The following is a 17,009-nucleotide window of genomic DNA, read 5'->3' on the forward strand; positions in this document are numbered from 1 at the left end:
AGACACATAATAATGAGTGTGCAAAGGTTCCCCTCCTCCACATGCCCCCCTGCCCAGAAAAAAAAAAATTAGTTATCTAGTATAATTTTATGATAGAATATTTTTATAAAATCATTTGTACTAATTTAAGCATTTATCATTATATGCAAAAAGATTTCTTGATGAGAATATTATAGACGGTGCATGTTTTTGACATTAGCATTTTATTTGGATGACTAATCTTGCAGATGTGAAATTTTAATGAATTATTCATGAAAAATCTCTCCTCTGAAATTTCAGTTTGCTGCTAATGCTAGTTATTAAACATTTTATTTTTCTTTATAAAACTTGATGAAGAAAATAAATGTGTGCTTACTCAAAAGACAAGAAGGTGGCTTTTTCCTTTTAAAGTTTGTCTGACGTGATAGCGTCACTCAGGACTTGGCTCCTCACGGTGCTGGGGGCCAAGAGGAGGATCCTGCAAACGCCCTTCTCCACACGCACACGTGTCCGACCCTTCCGACCGAAGCCACCAGCTCCGCGCGTTTCAGCCCCGTGTTCGGAAGGATTTGCAGGATGAGGCCCCAAACCCCTTCTCTCGTGCTTTCCCACTCGAAGGAGGGTCCAACGGGGAAGCCAACACCTTCAGCTCCCCACGACCCTACCGGCAAAACGCCAAAACGCCGAGCGGCTGGCTTGGAAAAGCGGCTGAATCCTTCAAAAAGAGTCTTCCAGCACTCAAGCCTCACACAACCGTCCCGTCCTGCCGTGAAATTGCTGCTAAATACCTCGTGATGGGATGTGGCTGGGGGACACGCAAGGAGAGCGATGAGAGCGCCCGTGAGATGCGACCAGCGGCTCCGCAGGTCAGCGCTGGGCGCCCGTGAGATGCGACCGGCGGCTCCGCAGGTCAGCGCTGGGGCGCGGGAGGTGCGGCACGGGAGGGGTCAGGGCACGGAGGGGACACACACACACACACACAAACCAAAAATTTGGGACGTGACAACTTGCATTACCAGTGTGAACAACCAGCATTTTTATTGCATTTGAGAATGCTATAATGTCAGTAATTAGTACTGACTACACAACATTTTTTATTGTCTGTATCAACAGACATGGAATGATGGAATTACAGTTGATGTAAGGAATGAGTTTCTTTTATGCCTTATCAAAAAAAAAAAACCAAAAAAAAAAAATCTTGTTACTGGCAGCACATACACACAAAGCACCATGCTAACAGTCTGGACTGTACCATTTTCATCAAGGCTTATGGGTAGAAGATACTTGGTTACCTGTTCTGGGCCCATTAAAATGCAGCCGTTCACTGCAAATTCACCTCGCAAGACTAGAATACTAAATGACTTCTGAAACATCTAAAAACTCACTGGGAGTTCATTAACCAAGGTACCAAAGGATTTCAAAAGAGTTTAAACACTTTTTCTGGTTTTTTTTTCCCCCCATGCTATAACGAACGTGAGATTACTGGCGATCTGAAAACTACAACAGTTCAAAATTATCTTAAAAAACTTTATATATATATATTTTTATGTATGTATATATATAAAATATCTAATGATCTGCAATATTTGTAGAACCAGAATCCCTGCGCCGGTCTCTTCCCGAAGCGGGAGCTCCAGGCGAGGGGAGGTGCAGGACCTGCAGCGGGACTCTTGCGAGTGAGAATCAAAAAAAGTTCATTATTTTTTTGTGGTCACTTACTCTACATAAGCCTTGATTTTTCATTTCACTTCTAGTTGAATGCAGAAACCTAACAGGTTTTACATTTACAAACTTTTTTTTTTTTTTTTTTGTGGACAAGGAAGGCTTTTACTCTCATTCCTGACAGCGATTTACCTGATACATGGTACTACTTTCATAATGTACGCTTTTCTTTGAGAAAAAAAACATGTAACAAATTGTCTTTACATCTTGGCACCTTGTAAAGTTTTTTTTTTTTTTATACAAAAGTTCAATAGTTTGACACTCCCCATTATTAATCACTACTTCACTGATAAACTTTGAAAGTGTGACCCTGGAATTCATCATGCAAAATATTTACTGCAGCAGGAGAAAAACATTTTTTTTTTTTTTTAAAACGACTTTTTTTTTTTTTCCTTTCAAATATATGAACTTTGTTTAAGACAGCCAGAAAAGGCAGTGGTAAGATAACAGAAGGGGTGGGAAAGTATCAAAAAAACCAGCTTAAACACAAAAACTGTACAAAAATGCTTCGATCAATGATAACAGGAGAAAAAAAAAAAATCTGTCAACTATGTTACAATTTAAAAGCTGAAAAAAAAGTCAGGGATTTTCTCCCACATGTCAGCAAATGTCATCCAATATTCTTAAAGCAAGGATAACTAAATAAAATACATGTGCAGCGTATTCTGCAATTCCATTACATACAGTAGTTTTTTTTTCAAAGCTATTTTTTTTTTAGTATAGTTAATATAAAGCAGTTGCACAAAAAGCAAAAGGTGTTTTGACAAACAGGTCTGCATTTATTCCTTTTGAGGAACGATATCTTAAAAAAAAGGACCTTTCCACCTTTTCCTCCCTCCCCGCCCTCCCCCCGAAAGACAAAGGCTCACACAGACACAGTGGGATATATATGTACAACATAATAAACCCCTCCCTAAAGAAGCAACTGTATATCCAAAGGGATACAGAATCAGAATTGTAAAAATCAACGTGAAGTTTGCTTGATGTAAAGCCTGAGATTTTCAGTTGGTTCTTCTGCAAGGCTGCGACACCTGCCAGATATGTTAAATTCTAATTTTTTATCTCGTTTTTTTCCTCCTTTTTTTTGTTTTTTTTTTCCTTTTTTAATTTTTGCTACAGTCTTTAGACTAAGCATGCAAGACATACAACTAAGTGCAACTGAGTGAAATGTATTTTTTTTTTTATTTACTCATTCCCTAACAGTTTGGACTGAGGTATGCGTACTAACAGTTTCTCATGCTGTTATCTTTACTCATGTCTAGCTACACATGCTGAGAATGAACTAATCTACCAGATTTTTATCCCCTTCTGAATCCCGAACTAACCAGCAAACCACTCAGTTTAGAAGCACAGGGCTCAATTCTCATGATCCCTATCTGGCTACCGCCGGCACGTCACGAAGCTGCCTGGATATAATTTAAACGAAAAAAAAAAAAAAGTTTCAAATGACCACAGACTGCCCTTTTTTTTTCTTTTTTTTGTCTTGTGAAACAGAAAGCAGAGTTGAGTTTTTATAAAAGTAACTGCCAATAAAATTTCTTGTACCAAAGCTTATGAGTGGACAGGAGTGTTATTTCCTCATGAAAAATGCTGAGCAAAAACTAAGCAAAACTGAGCAAATGTGCCAAGATCAACCAAAACTAAAGCAGTCATCCTAGCACAGTCCCGAAACAGAAGTGGTACGAAATCTGTAGAACCAAAGACCGAATTTTTTTTTCTTTTTAGTTCTAGAAATACTATTATGTGGTCCAGTTAAACTGTGGGAGCTTTTTCTGTTCTCTTCTGTGTTTCATTAAACTGCCTCCTTTATCTGATACTCTAATTTTCCACGAAATATCGGAGTCTTTGATTTGTCCAGCTCCCTTCTCATAGCTCTACCAGTAACACTGATTCCTAGTTTCAGCCTCAAAAGCTCTCCTCAATTCCTCTTTACAGACTTTCATTTTGGTCACTGTAAAGAATTGCAAAGAAAAAGTAACAACTTTGGTTCAGACATCTACTTGGCCTTCTAAATTTTCTAGAATAAAGGAGCAGTTTCCCTCTCAGGTTAGCAATAGCCCACATCTTGTCATTTCCCTCTAAATTCTTCAACCTCCTTTGATCAACAATAAGAGGATATTTGGCTTCATAAGATAAAGCATATAACAGAGAACATAATTTACCTTTGTGTAATATCTTTGGTAATTTTAGGAAAAAAAAAAAGGTACAAAGAAGAATATAAATTAAGCTCTGAAAAGCTTTTTTGAAATAATAAAAAAAAGCTACAGTCCTACATAAATAAATGAGTGACGGAAAAGTGGTTGCAGAATGAGAACGTTTGGGTGTTTGGTGACCGAGGTTTACTGACCTATCGCAACAGATTTTGTATGTCGTGTTTGCTTTGAAGAGCCTTGCCAAGCTTTGCCTAACAAGCCCCGGCGCGAATTCTCTCCCAGATCTCCCGTCTCCTCGCGGCGAGGTTTCCATACTGGCTGGTGTAATATTGCATAACAATCTCAACTGCAGTCCTGGATTTGCACAGCTGAAAATTAACACTTTAGCATTAGTGGGGCTCCGTCCTTACTAACTCCCGTAACAAGTTCCATCTGAAATCTAATTTGTATTCAAAGAGATTAATGCCACCAAGCAATCCTGAACTGATGTTTAACCGCGCAACATCGCCACGTACAATAACAAGTTAATGAAGTCATCTTTCCAACCACTACTTGCAAATGCAAAAAGGAAAAAAAAATATAAAAATTGTAATAATAAATGTATAGGTGCCCATCTCGGTAATCACAGATATTCCAGAAAGATACGCTGACCCATCAGAACTCGTGTTAAACAACCGAGAACCTGCCACTGTACGACTCATCCTCTACTAAAAGTGAACTCTGTTGGTGCTGCATATATTTCTTTGTGCTGTTCAATTTTGTGGCATTTGCTAATATTCACCGTTGCTGCCAAAAAAAAAAAGAAACAAACCTAAAAAAAAATAATCAAAAGACCCAAACCAAAAAAAATATATTAAAAATACTGCTTTGTGGAATGAATCTGTGTTGCTTCCTACAGTGTTTCTATGTTCATCTGTCATTCATTCTCATTCTTGCAGTACTTCGTTCCTCTCTCCGCTGGACAACCCTTCCACATGTATAGTGCAGCATTTGGGACCTTTTTCAAAAAACAACACCGGAAAAAAAAAGAAATGAGGAGACACCGAAATGGAATGTTTTCCATAGCTAAAGAAAACACGGTGGCATCTGAAGGAAACTGGAATGAATGACAGAAAAAACTACAAACAATTCAATGACATTCAGCTTCGTATAATAAAAACACCTATTAACATTCATCACAAAGTACAGAAAACGTTGAAGCCTCCGAGAGGCCCTGGGCCCAGATGAGGCCTGAGGTCAGAACTTAAAATGGTAGAGAAGTGGGGCGGGGGGAATAAAAGCAATACATTAAAACGTTTGGGATAATTTTTTTTTTTTTCTTTTAACCCCTTCCCCGATAGACACGCTCACACCCGCACACACACACACATATCCACACACGTGCACACACAGGCCTTCCCCATCCCAAATGGAAGCAAAAAAAAAAAAAAAAAAAGAAAGAAAGAAACCAACCAAAAAAAAAAAGAAAAAGAACAAACAAAAAATGGAGTAAAGGCAGTGATAATCAACATGCAGTACTGTGCAAATATGTTGTCCATTGGAATCCTTAAAATCTGGGCAAAGACTTGATCTGCAGTTCAGGTGTACATGCTCAGTTTGATGTCCTCAAGTGTCCAAAATTGGCAGGACCTGCAGTCCACAGCTGGCTGCTAAATGCAAGTGAATCAGTTTAGCAAATTTACAACACTGATGTTGACTGTAAGAGAGGAAAATCCCAAGTACCAAACAAGTCCATCCAATGCACAGAGTACAAATTCCTTTTTTCAACAAAAAGTAGAAAAATCAAAAATACTCCCAAATGGGATACTTGATGGCACTAAGAGTTAACATATTTCATAGTTGTCAAAGTGGACTGAGAATCCTCCAGACTGTACAATAATGGAGAGATTTCACAGCTAAGTTTGACGTGTTCTTCCAATCTTCATTCTCAGGGTAACGATGTCAGACATACTCATTCTATGTCCTCATTTACAGGTTCATCTTCATAATCTCTGTCGTGATCGAAATCCGGACTGTGGTTGGCTGTTGTCACTAAGGATAGCGGGCCTTCATTTTCATCTGGGTCCAACGGTTCTTCTTTGACGTGCACGGGGTGCCTGCAAAAATGAAAACACAGTCCGTAAGCAAGCTGCTCGGGAAAAGACGGTTTTGACAGCTTCGGGAAGAAAGACGAGGCGGTTTGGGGGTTCGGAGTTGGTGGCCACGTCTAGGAGCTTCAGGTCACCGCGGAGAAGACCCTCAACTTGTAAAGCCAAGCGAAGGCTATGCCGGGCGGGCAGCGCCCAACTTCCCTGGGAAAACACTCGGGGAGGAGCACCTCAATAGCGCTTCCGTCTCGGGATCGAGAGAAAACGCTCTCAGCTGACATATTAAGTTGATTAATACAATCTTTGGATAAATAAGCGGAATAAGCACCCGAACGGCAAAGCGGCGGTTTGTCAGCCCGCCGAGCCGGCGGAGGCTGGGCTAATCATCGCTCGCTGTGTGTGCGGCGGCTCTCGTTAACATGCAGAACCTGTGAGACAACTCTCCAGAGGACGACCCCAAGTGAGGTTCTATCATTAATCAACTTCAAGCAAACACAGCAAAGAGACACCATGATACATGCTTTAAACTCCAAATTAATGCATATTTTTACAAACTGTCAATAAGGGAAGAAAAGCCCTGCCAGGAAACACAAACAGAGAGGAAAAGGCTCGCTCAACACAACGATATGATAAGAAAGCACAGTCCTAACGAGAATAATAACACTGTCAGCTGTAAACAAGGCAGAACATGATCCCCAGCTCATGGTGGGCACAAGGATGTACTAAAGAGATGAGATCTGCCAAATTCCTCATTACGGCACAGCACATGAATAACCCGCGGGGGAGCGGGGTTTGGTCATTCCAAACGGGCACGATAACAATTGAAAAATGTTGTTCGTAAATCATATTTACAACAAATCCTATACAAATACAAATTACCCTTTTTTTCCCCTCCTTTTTCTTTCTTTTCTTTTTTTTTTTTGTTCGGCAGCTTTTGAAATGTAAAACAGCCATGTGAGTCAATAGTGCCTTGTTGGTGAGACTTTATAGGAAAGTAGGATTTTATTGACATTACCAAGTATTAATAATGCGACACAGCAATGGAGACCCTGTTTGCTTCCTAAATAATTGATGTTGTAGGCAATCCCTTAAAATAAAGTGTTAATGAGTTCAAGTCCCACTCTGTCTCTCATTGAGTTGATAACCACCTCCTAGAGCCTTGTTTTCTTCTCCACGCGGGCTGATTTAACACTTTCGCCTGGCTAACGTGAAAACAAAACCTGAAGCGCAAACCTTCATCATAACAACTTTTCCTCTCCTAGCAGGGCTTGGCTTTAAAATGAATTATTTCGAATAGCTGCGTTTTATGTTATGTTGTGTGGGCAGGAAAAACAATGCTATCTGTACTCCGCTGCGCGGACGGACAGCGGGAATAAATCGCCGAGCAGGGAAAAGGTACTCGGTATCTGCGTACAAACCAAAGGTAACCCCGGCGACTTCAAGTGACCCAGCTGTCCCAAAAGCTGCACCGCACCCGCTTATTTATTTTGGCTCGAGCCTGGATCAGTTTAGGAAGCACCTAACTTGCTTACTGCAGGCGTTTGACGTGAGCTGTGAATGCCTTTCAAGCATTTTGGCTTCTTGAGTTGCGAAGTGCTAGATCAATACTCAAGTAGTAACTGCACCTTCCGACCCACCCGAGAAGGGAAGGTGAGGAGAGGTGCCGCGGTACCCACGTACACACACCTCTGCCCTCCCACCTCACTCACACGTGCCCTGGGAACACATCCCTGGGAGCAAAGAAGTTCCTCTGCATGTCACGTCATTTGGGCAAAAATTACAAGGAGAGACACTGCTTGTATGATTTTGACAGGACTACTGGAGGAGTAAAAAAAAAGGAAAAAAAAAGAAACTGGGAGGAGACGATTCAAATATCAGAGGTTAAGAATTAGCTTAAGCATATAAAAAGTCTCTCGAGCAGACAGATCTTCATCTCGGAGGTGTGCATGTGCCAACCGTTCCGGCGCCTTGTCGCCCTAGCAAACGCGAAACCATGTCGATTATTTGCAACTAAAAAAACCTTCTCTTACGAACAGGCTGTGGGGCCCCTCACTTGGGAGAAAACATGAAATGAAAAACAGAAGAAAAAGGGGGAAGGAGCAACTACACAGAGAGACCGATGCAGCGTGTGCCGCTCGGCCCTTATGGCAGTGATGTTTTTTTACTGCTGTTTTAATTTAAAAGTCTTGCTTGTTGGCTTTCTGGTTTTGATGCTGTTGCTGCTGGACGTGGGGGGGGCTTTTTTGTTTTTTGTTTTTTTTTTAAGAAGTATTATTTTTGAAAATGCAGATGGGAAATTTTCCAAGGTGAGAGGAGGAATGGGCGCCGCGTGCAGCAGACCTCAGCACGGGCACGGGAGTTTCTCCAACTCGCAGTGTCCCACCACGTGTCCGCTCCAGAAGACAGGTGCCAGCAGATCAGACAGGCACCCGTTGGGTTCACAACCACCCAGAATGCTCTGAAAGCTCCTTCAAAGCTCCCTGAACCTTTCCTGAGCAAACTCTGTCCCCCTTCCTGGTTTTGTCAGGAAAGCAGGTGAAACCAGGCGGTTTGAACCGTAATTGCTCTGAGGTTTAGCCAAAAAACCAAAAGCCGAGAAGTGAAAAGCAAAGCAAGAGACAAGTTACGAAAAGGGCTGCTCGCCCCCGAGGGAGACAAAGGTGGAGAAGGGCCACCAAGCCATGGGGAGGCTCAGCCACGGGGGCAGCCCGGCAGCTCACGTCACGCACAAACATCAGGCAGCGAGCTTGGCAAAAACTCCATCCTCCGAATGAGGAGGGTTACGTGGATAATACAGCCTCCCCTGGGGAGAGATCCGCAGGGGAAAAAACAACAAAAAAAATTAAACTCCTTGTGTACTCGGTCAGTTGTAACCACAAAGCGGCGTGTGAGGAGGAAACCTTACCAAACCCGAGATTTTGCTCAAATGTTTCAGTGTCTGAAATAAAGAAGTTGAAACAAGCTCAAAGGCAAAGGGAGACTTTCATATCTCTCAAGGAAGTCTGAATTTCTGTGTACTGCCACACCCACCCCAAAACTTTAGTCTCCTTTAGAGACTAAAGAATTCAGTCTCTTAAATTACAGAAAAGATAAATGCTGGGCTAGGCATAAAAAAAAAAGAAAAAAAAAAAAAAAGAAAGGGTTTCCAAATTTCTTTTTTTTATAGTAGAATTTGAGCACATTCCTTTTAAGTAGTTGCCTAAGACTCCAGAAGGGGTTAACAATAAATAACCTTGCTGAACACAGATTCCCCTTCTTTTCACATCTGAGTAATTCTTTTGTTTGTCCACTCTGGGAACAGAGGAGTTTTTAATAAAGCTGACTGTTGTTTAAAGCCACGGAGTTCTGGTGGTGCACACAGCATGGAGTAGTTTGCTTTGTGGCTACCTTTGGAGCATATCAGGATGAAAGTGTTATGTCCCCAAGCTGTAATTATGCGACTACTTTCTAGTGTTTCAAAAGGAGGGAGAGAGAAGGGGAAAAAAAAAAAAAAAGAAGAAACCTAGCCATGGTTCAATGTGTCATAAAAAGGAAACGAACGAGCGGTAATAAGACTTCAGCTAAAGTGTTAGACTTCTTAGCTGTCATGTTAACAAGCTCCTTTAAACCTTACGACAAAGTTTAAAGCTTGATTTATTCTAATATACTGGAATTGTTTAAAAAATAATTTGCATTACGACAACGAAATCTGCTCTGCGAAAAAAACAACCCTGAAAACGCCATTAACAAAGCAGGCTTAAGGAAAAGGAGAGGTTGCACAGCGTCTGGAAATTCGCTGTGGACTCATGATTTTGTTTAGTAAACAGAGTAAACCCTGTGCCCCGTGGATGGTGTTCCTGCTTTAGATCCCTTCAAAAGACTCCCAAACACCATTTTAATGGGGAAGCTCAGAGGCTGGTATTGGAGCATCACCCGGCCACGTTTTCCTTACGCAAAAAGAAATGTTGAGCAGAGAACACATATATTATCAATTCTGAGAAAATGAAAACACTCAGGAAACAATCATTTCCATATTACAACAGAAAATTGGATTTTCTGGTGAATAATGAAAATGAGGCATCCCTCCCCCCCGAACTCCTCTCTCTCCAGCATTTGTTCCGTGCCCCTCACCTTGGTATCAATGTGCTAAGAGATGATTATTAAGTGCAACAAAGGCCACGGCTACGCACAGCTCTGGAAGATGTCCTAGCCTGTTTCAACTCGGTTATTTTTCCCTCCTTGCAGTGTCTTCAAAGACAACGAAACCTTAGGTGAAATGAGAAGTGCGTGAACTACGCTAGCCTTGAACTTGCAAAAAAATAATTACTCGGATTAACGCAACATCATAAACGTTCGTCCCTGTCTGTTAGGCCGGGAGAAACCCTTGGGAGAAGTCTTGTTTCTGGAGAAAAGCCGTGTCCCTCCGCTCCTCCTTCGCGCCGGCCCTGCGTGGTCACGGGCAGAGGATAACGAATTGTGACTCAAACCGCCTCAAGATGAATCCGTTTGTGAGAGACGGAAAGTGTGTCATGCAACGCTACTTTGGGAGAGATAATTAATACTGCACAAACAATCACCGGGAAAGCTAAACACATTATTCGAATGTTTTGAAGTAAATGGTAAAAGACAATGTTTAAATTAATTATTAATTAAAAATGAATGTTGCCATCTTTAAAGATTTTTTTTTCAAAGCGCTTTGTGCACTGACTTAAAATGCTGCAATATCAAAGTATCCAGAGCCCCAGATTCCTCCGTGCCCCCTCCCCTCTGACAACACATTATGCAGGTGGGAAACTTTTTTGCCATTAAATGCTAATTAGTTTCACAACTAATTACTACCGTGGTATTAGGTTAATGTTTTTCTACTTTTTGATTTAGACTTACTTTTGTAAATCCCTTATTCAAATTGCTCTGAAGTGAAAGACTACAGATTAGTTCTCCCTTCAATGCGGAATGTGAGTCGGGGCAAGTGAGGCAGCGATTTCACAGCCCGGCAGCGGGAAGGCAGGGCGAGCACTCGCCCAGGGAGCCAAACCGCTCCGCAGAGGTTCTGAAGGACAGGACTTACGAAGCCGGGCTTCCTCGACAGCTGCCAATTACCCAGCGTGTAATTCGAGGCGAACGGGAGAGTTCTACAGTTTCGCAAACTCACTCTGTCACCCCATAAATAGCGAACGCGCCCATCAGGGCGTCACACCCTTCGTGCCTGCCCTGCGCCCGCGTGCGTGGAGCAGGGACAGCCATCCCCCCGTACTTCGCGGGCTTATATACGCGCTCATTACTGCTGCTATAACGCTCCTATTAATTTTCCTTTTGGTATTTTAAGAGCAATCTATAAATCACGCAGGCCTTCACGTGCGCTGTCATTAACGCCTGGCAAGACCATTGTGCATCAAGAGAGTTGGTTTTTTTTAAGACCTGCCCGACAAGCCCCTCTCCCAGCTCTGCCTTACTGTCGCACAGACCGAAGGGGAGAGAGATCCCTTTTTTTCTCCAAGAAACGCAGTCGCCTATGAGGTTTTGCAAGGTTTAAAGAAAATTGCCAACAAGTTAACAACTTCACAGCTCTGTGTGCTCGCCAGGCTGGATCAAGCCGATCGGGTTTATGTAGAAATTGATAAACGGCCCTTTGACGTTCTGATCAACCTAAGGACGTCTCCAGACAGAGACGTCGATCCCTGCTGCTCCACCCAGGAACCTCGGGAACCAACCGCGAAGGTCTCCAGAGCCGCGATGCAGCGGACAGGAGACACCGCCGAGAGCCGTGCGCACGCCTCTGCCGTACTTACATCGCTTGCATAGGGGAACGTCCTGGACTGCTGTCACTCCCGTTACTGTTCGTATGCTCCATTGCACCGTTAAGCTCTTCCCTCATCGCGTTGGCTAAATTGCCCAGAGTGGGATTTCCCATGGAAGCAGTAGTGTATAGAGGTATACTGTTCTCAGCCATTGAAGCCTGCCAAGGACACAAACAAATATATGAAGAGTCGTGACTACTGTTTCTGTACGTTGCACAACGTGCTCGCTTATTCCAAAACACTCCCCACATTTACATTATTTCCAATTACTGGCTTTTTTAAATACTGTGCTTTCTGACAGGTATTACCCCGATTCCACCAACGGAAATTTGCCATCATTTACACCTGGGTTTAAGCCTTCATAGCTCTACTGGCCTGTGACTGGACGGAGCTTTCCAATCCCTGTTTGGAATCATGGCCCCTGGAAAAAATAAAAACGTCCTTTTCCTATTTTCATTTTGCAAAATTATGTTTGGGGCTTTGGGGTTTTTTTATGGCTTGGGTCTGGACTTAGGTTGTGTTTTTAATGAAATGGGGATAAAAAACAATTAGAAGTCACTCAGCTGACAACTCCTTCCTACCAAGCAGGAGGGCAGCATTACCAAGTCAGGTTTTCCTTGTGACCCAAGTCCAAAACTGCGGTGAGCAGTAACTAGATCAGTCTAAGTTGCACTGATCCACCTGAGAGCTGAACCAGTCCATGGGAAATCTCTCAAGCCTTAGCAATTCGGCTCTTACTTAAGCAATTACGGATCTGACCAGTCTATTCCCATTTTTTCCCTCATTCTAAAGAAATACCATGCAGAGGCAACACTGGAGTTAACTTTCTAAATGGAAATCTTTGTAGGAAGAGAATGAACTGTTAAATATTTTCCTTCTGATTCCTGCCATTCTGCCTGCTAATATTTACTGCGTGTCAGGATTAGCTCATGTTGACGGCACAGTCCCGTGCCTGGCGCAGCAGCGACGGGAGCGCAGAAGCCCCGAGCCCCCGAGGAGCCCGGCGTTCTGCAGGGATGGGATGTACGGTTTTTCCAAGGCTCAGGGGCTTGAAAGCCATTTAACCATTTCACCCACCCCAGCTGGATCTGTCGACATCACCGGCAGCTCTCCGAGCCGTGACAGGGCCTGAGAACCAGAGATGGTGGCTCAGCAGCGCGCTCGGGGAGGGGGGAGGTCAGCAGGCAGCCGAGACAAAAAAATCCACCAGGCTCTGGGCCTGCCTGATGCAAATCCTGCCCGTGGGAGGGGAATTCATGCAAACGGTGTTGCCTGCTCCTCATTTGTGGGATAAAAACTCCTTTCTTGTTGCCACCTGAGCCAGCAGAGCTTGTCCCAGGCAAGCACAAGGCCGGGGTGGGGGAAGACAGGATGGGAAGAGGGGGGCACGACCAGCCCCGACTGCAGCATCTTCAGGAGCACAGCCTCTTCCATTCTTTCTTACGCTGACCTCTCCATATGCAGCCCTACGTGTCACATGTGCTTACAAAAGCTATTCTAACGGGAAAGATTATTTTTATCTTCTCGATTCAACAACCGGCAAACTCATTGTGATTAGGGGACGCAAAGAATGGTTCACATTTCCTGCACTTGGCAAAATAATGACTCAAGTTCTTCACCCACGGTGATAACTTGTAATTGCAGTAAAGCAATTTACTGGGGGAGAGGTGGGACACGAGGAGGACCTGCTGTGATGATAACAAAACGGGAGGGGGGTGTTTTGGGAGCCCCCGGCGACCTGTTGGGAAAAGAGAGGGCTGGTGAGAGCTGGAGTTCCTGCACCTTCCACACATGGAGCGGGGAGAGCATTCCCACTTTCCCCTGGCTGTGAGGAAAAACAAATGGGGGCGCTGTCAGAGGGGTCTGGGTGAAGGAGAGGGGCGGCTGGTGAATTTTCAACCTGAAGGAGGACCTGCCTCAGTGCAAGGAATGTTGCTCACCCCCAGTTATCACAGGGGCCACGCGAGCGGTAGCAAAATCTGGCCCAGGCTCTTCCCTCCGTCCGTTCGGTTCACGCGATGCTACGGGGGGCACGAGCACGTGCCACTTCCAGGGAAAGTGGGAAATGGAAACAGTTTGGAGGTTATCACAAAAGACAAGAATGGATGGAGATGACGACGACGACACGTGTTTCAGAAATAAAACACGAACAGTTCCGTATGATAAGCATATTAATTGAAATTAGTCACATAGTTAACAATGTGAAGAAATGCAGGATCATTTCGTTTTTGCCTTTCAGCCTCATGAATGTAAAATGTGCTTGTAATCTTAATACTATTCAAGAGACAAAGCAGTCTTTAAAAATCACACTTCACAAGACTCAAGGGAAAATAAGTTACTAATGAATGGTGTTTACAGTTGCTTCATTTAAACATGCTTTCCTTCGCTTTTCAGAAGTTACCGCATAAACTCAAATAATTAGGAGAAACGCAGAGCATCGCTTTTCTCCTAATAATCCGTTCCTCGGTCCTGAAAAGAGAAGTCTGCGAAACCTTCCTGACTGCCCAAGAGAACATCCACGGCCATCGCTGAACTTCTCAAGAAGAGACCCTCAACAAACAGCCAGGGGTGCAACCACGCACGGTGCTGCCTCCCCCATTAATTCATGGTGCCTGGAGCAGGCTTGAACCCCCACGCAAACACCCCCCGACCCCTGCAAATTCAGGGCACGGTAACGCGTTCGGACCATTTGGTTCATACAGCAAATACCGACTTCACCTGGGGTTTCTGAGATGGACTCAGGAACTCGTAGAGAGGGGAAAAAATGCCAACGTGATACACAGCCCATGAAAAAGGGCTGGAGACACGCACGCGTTGAGGCTGCAACTTACTAATTGTGCACCAACATTTCGTGTATTTCTACATGGTGAAAACCCACAATTTTTGTCTTGTACAGTACAGTTCAAACCAACAAAAAACATCTTTTTTTTCTCGATGGGAATTGCAACGTTTGTTTTTTACCAACAATAGAAAGATATGCCAAAATAGCCCTTAAAAGAAAAGGGGGAAAAATGATCTGCTTTCTCTTTAAACCCACGAACAATAGAAGGTCACGTGCCGCAGTATCCTATCATTCAGCACATTAATAGCTGTGCTAGAGTAATTACACTTGTGGTATTTTTGCCTCAAGTGAAATTCTGAAATAAGAGGATGGAAATTATGATACTGCTGATAAATATTAATAAGTGAACTTTTAATTTTTTTGCCACAATATTCAAAATGCTAAGCATCTAGCTAATGCTGAAGCAGCCTGATATGTGTTTGCCTCCAGGGACTATGATGCTTTATGCACTTAAGAAAAAAGTTTAACGGAATTAAAATTTAATATCTAATTAGAGCAAGGCTAATATATTTTGAAATGAGTGGGGAAGACACACGCTTCTGTTGCATATTTGCTACAGTCATTAATCTTACCTGTAAAGCAGCATTGAGAGGTGTGCAGTAGGTGTGGCTGGTCTGTATGTTTTTAATAAGAGAAGGGTTACTGCATAAGAAAAACATAAAAAGGAGAGTTAAATGCAACCAACTTCTGCGCGAGTGTTTCAAGCATGTAATGCTTCCTCCCACACCAGAAAACTAGAGCTGAGACTGGTTTTCCACACAAGTTCTCTTTCGCTTCTCTCTTTCTTTTTTAATTCAAAGAAAATATCTTGAGTTTTAGGCTACGGTTATCATATTTGCCTTTACTAAATAAGGAACATCATTATCTCTCGACGTTACCTCACCATGTGTCCTACTACCCTGCGTTAGTAGCACATCTTGGCATCTCTGCTCATTTTAGCTGCGTTCGGGAGAAATTCTCCAATATTCATCATGTCTGTGAGCCAGCTGCCATGTAAAGGTCCATCGTGAGGAGGCTACGGTCAAAAAGCATCGCGGGACATCTGAAATACTGCTTCATGCAAATTCTTTTCAGAGTCGCTGGCAGCAGAGTCCCTCGCGATGGAGCGACGAGAGAGGATGTGAGCGGCGTTACTCCCTGCCAGGCAAATGGCGAGAGGCACTGGCGCAGCCCCGCTTGCAGACCACGCCAAAAAATGTGCTGCCCTAAAGGCTGTTTTAATAAAAAATATGCCAGTGTGCTACTTTGGACCCTTACTTCAGTCATCTTAAGTTTATATAAGGGGCCGGATTTGAGGAAATTGAATGCCAAGCACGCCTGCTCTCTCTTTAGTGGGCATCTAAAGAGCACTGGTTCCACTGCAAGGGGGAAAAAATATAAATAATTGAATACAATACAGGTAAAAAGTGCCAATGCAAAAAATCTCCAAAGTTTTTATCACTCACTGGGTATTTTTATTTCTGGCTTTTTCATGTGGGAATAAATCGTGGTGAGAAGAGTCTTAATGGAGCCCCTCCCACAGGGACCAGCGAGGATCAGTCGTCCTGGAGAGACGGCCTTCGAGTAAAGGTCAAAGAAAATTGCTTTGGGAACCCCAGGAATATTTGTGCGTCGTTGTTGTAGACACAAGACGGCCTGTTGATTATAATCTTTACAGCCGGTCTCGCTGCACTTTCAAACTTTTTAAAGTTAATTCAGCGGTTCTGTCTTAAAAGCACCTGACTTCACTTCCGATTAAGAGTTGCAAAATAAAGCATACAACCGAAAGCAAAGGAAAACATCAGAATCAGAACTTATCTGAAGTCTTTCCTGGCATATATCTGTCTTCCTGACAGGTCTACAGCAGTATATCTGCGCTAGCGTGGATAATAGTCTACACTGCACTACAAACAAATGCTATAACAAACATGTCAAAGCAGAGTTATTACTACAGGCATTTGGATTATCAGAGTAGGAACACACAAAATACACATAACAACCAAAAAATTTAGTTTCTTTAGCAGCAAAGGTGATGTCACTATTTCGTGAAATGCAAGTCTACATGAGATGGGTAAATCATGCAAAGCAAAGCAACAGCAGAAAAAAAAAATTAAAGCAAGTAAAAGCTCTTACTGTGCAACAAGCTCGCCAAAGTTTTCATCAGGGCAGTATTTTCGAGGACGGCCTCGTTGAATATGACGGCCACGTTTAAACTCTTCATCATCAACAGTCCAAAAGGACCCAAACTCATCCTCTACTCTGATAAAGCACTTATGCAGTGAGAGGTTGGTGCGAATGGCACCCTGGGACAAGAGCAGCAGCAAAGGAGATGAAGTGGAAACAAAGGGACACGGGATCGGGGACAGAACAGACATCAAATACAGGGAAAAGGAAAAAGAAAATAAAATGCAATAAGCATAAGCAAATGGTTTGTGAGGGTTAATATGCATTGCCACCTAAAAGCTACTAG

General features: G+C 43.1%; 1 protein-coding gene across 1 annotated transcript in view; it reads right to left on the reverse strand.

Annotated features, from left to right (window-relative positions):
* Positions 1–4,821: 4,821 nt before the first annotated feature.
* FOXP1 (forkhead box P1) overlaps positions 4,822–17,009 on the reverse strand; it is a gene marked incomplete at its 5' end in the record, with an annotated part of 32,445 nt that continues 20,257 nt past the window's right edge. Inside the window, 3 exons of the mRNA XM_009869512.1 lie at positions 4,822–5,950; positions 11,710–11,876; positions 15,133–15,202. Of these exons, the coding sequence (XP_009867814.1) occupies positions 5,806–5,950; positions 11,710–11,876; positions 15,133–15,202 (382 nt within the window). The remainder of the gene's footprint in view (positions 5,951–11,709; positions 11,877–15,132; positions 15,203–17,009) is intronic.

This window comes from Apaloderma vittatum, unplaced genomic scaffold, assembly GCF_000703405.1.
Source record: "Apaloderma vittatum isolate BGI_N311 unplaced genomic scaffold, ASM70340v1 scaffold5295, whole genome shotgun sequence".
Lineage (NCBI taxonomy): Eukaryota > Metazoa > Chordata > Aves > Trogoniformes > Trogonidae > Apaloderma > Apaloderma vittatum.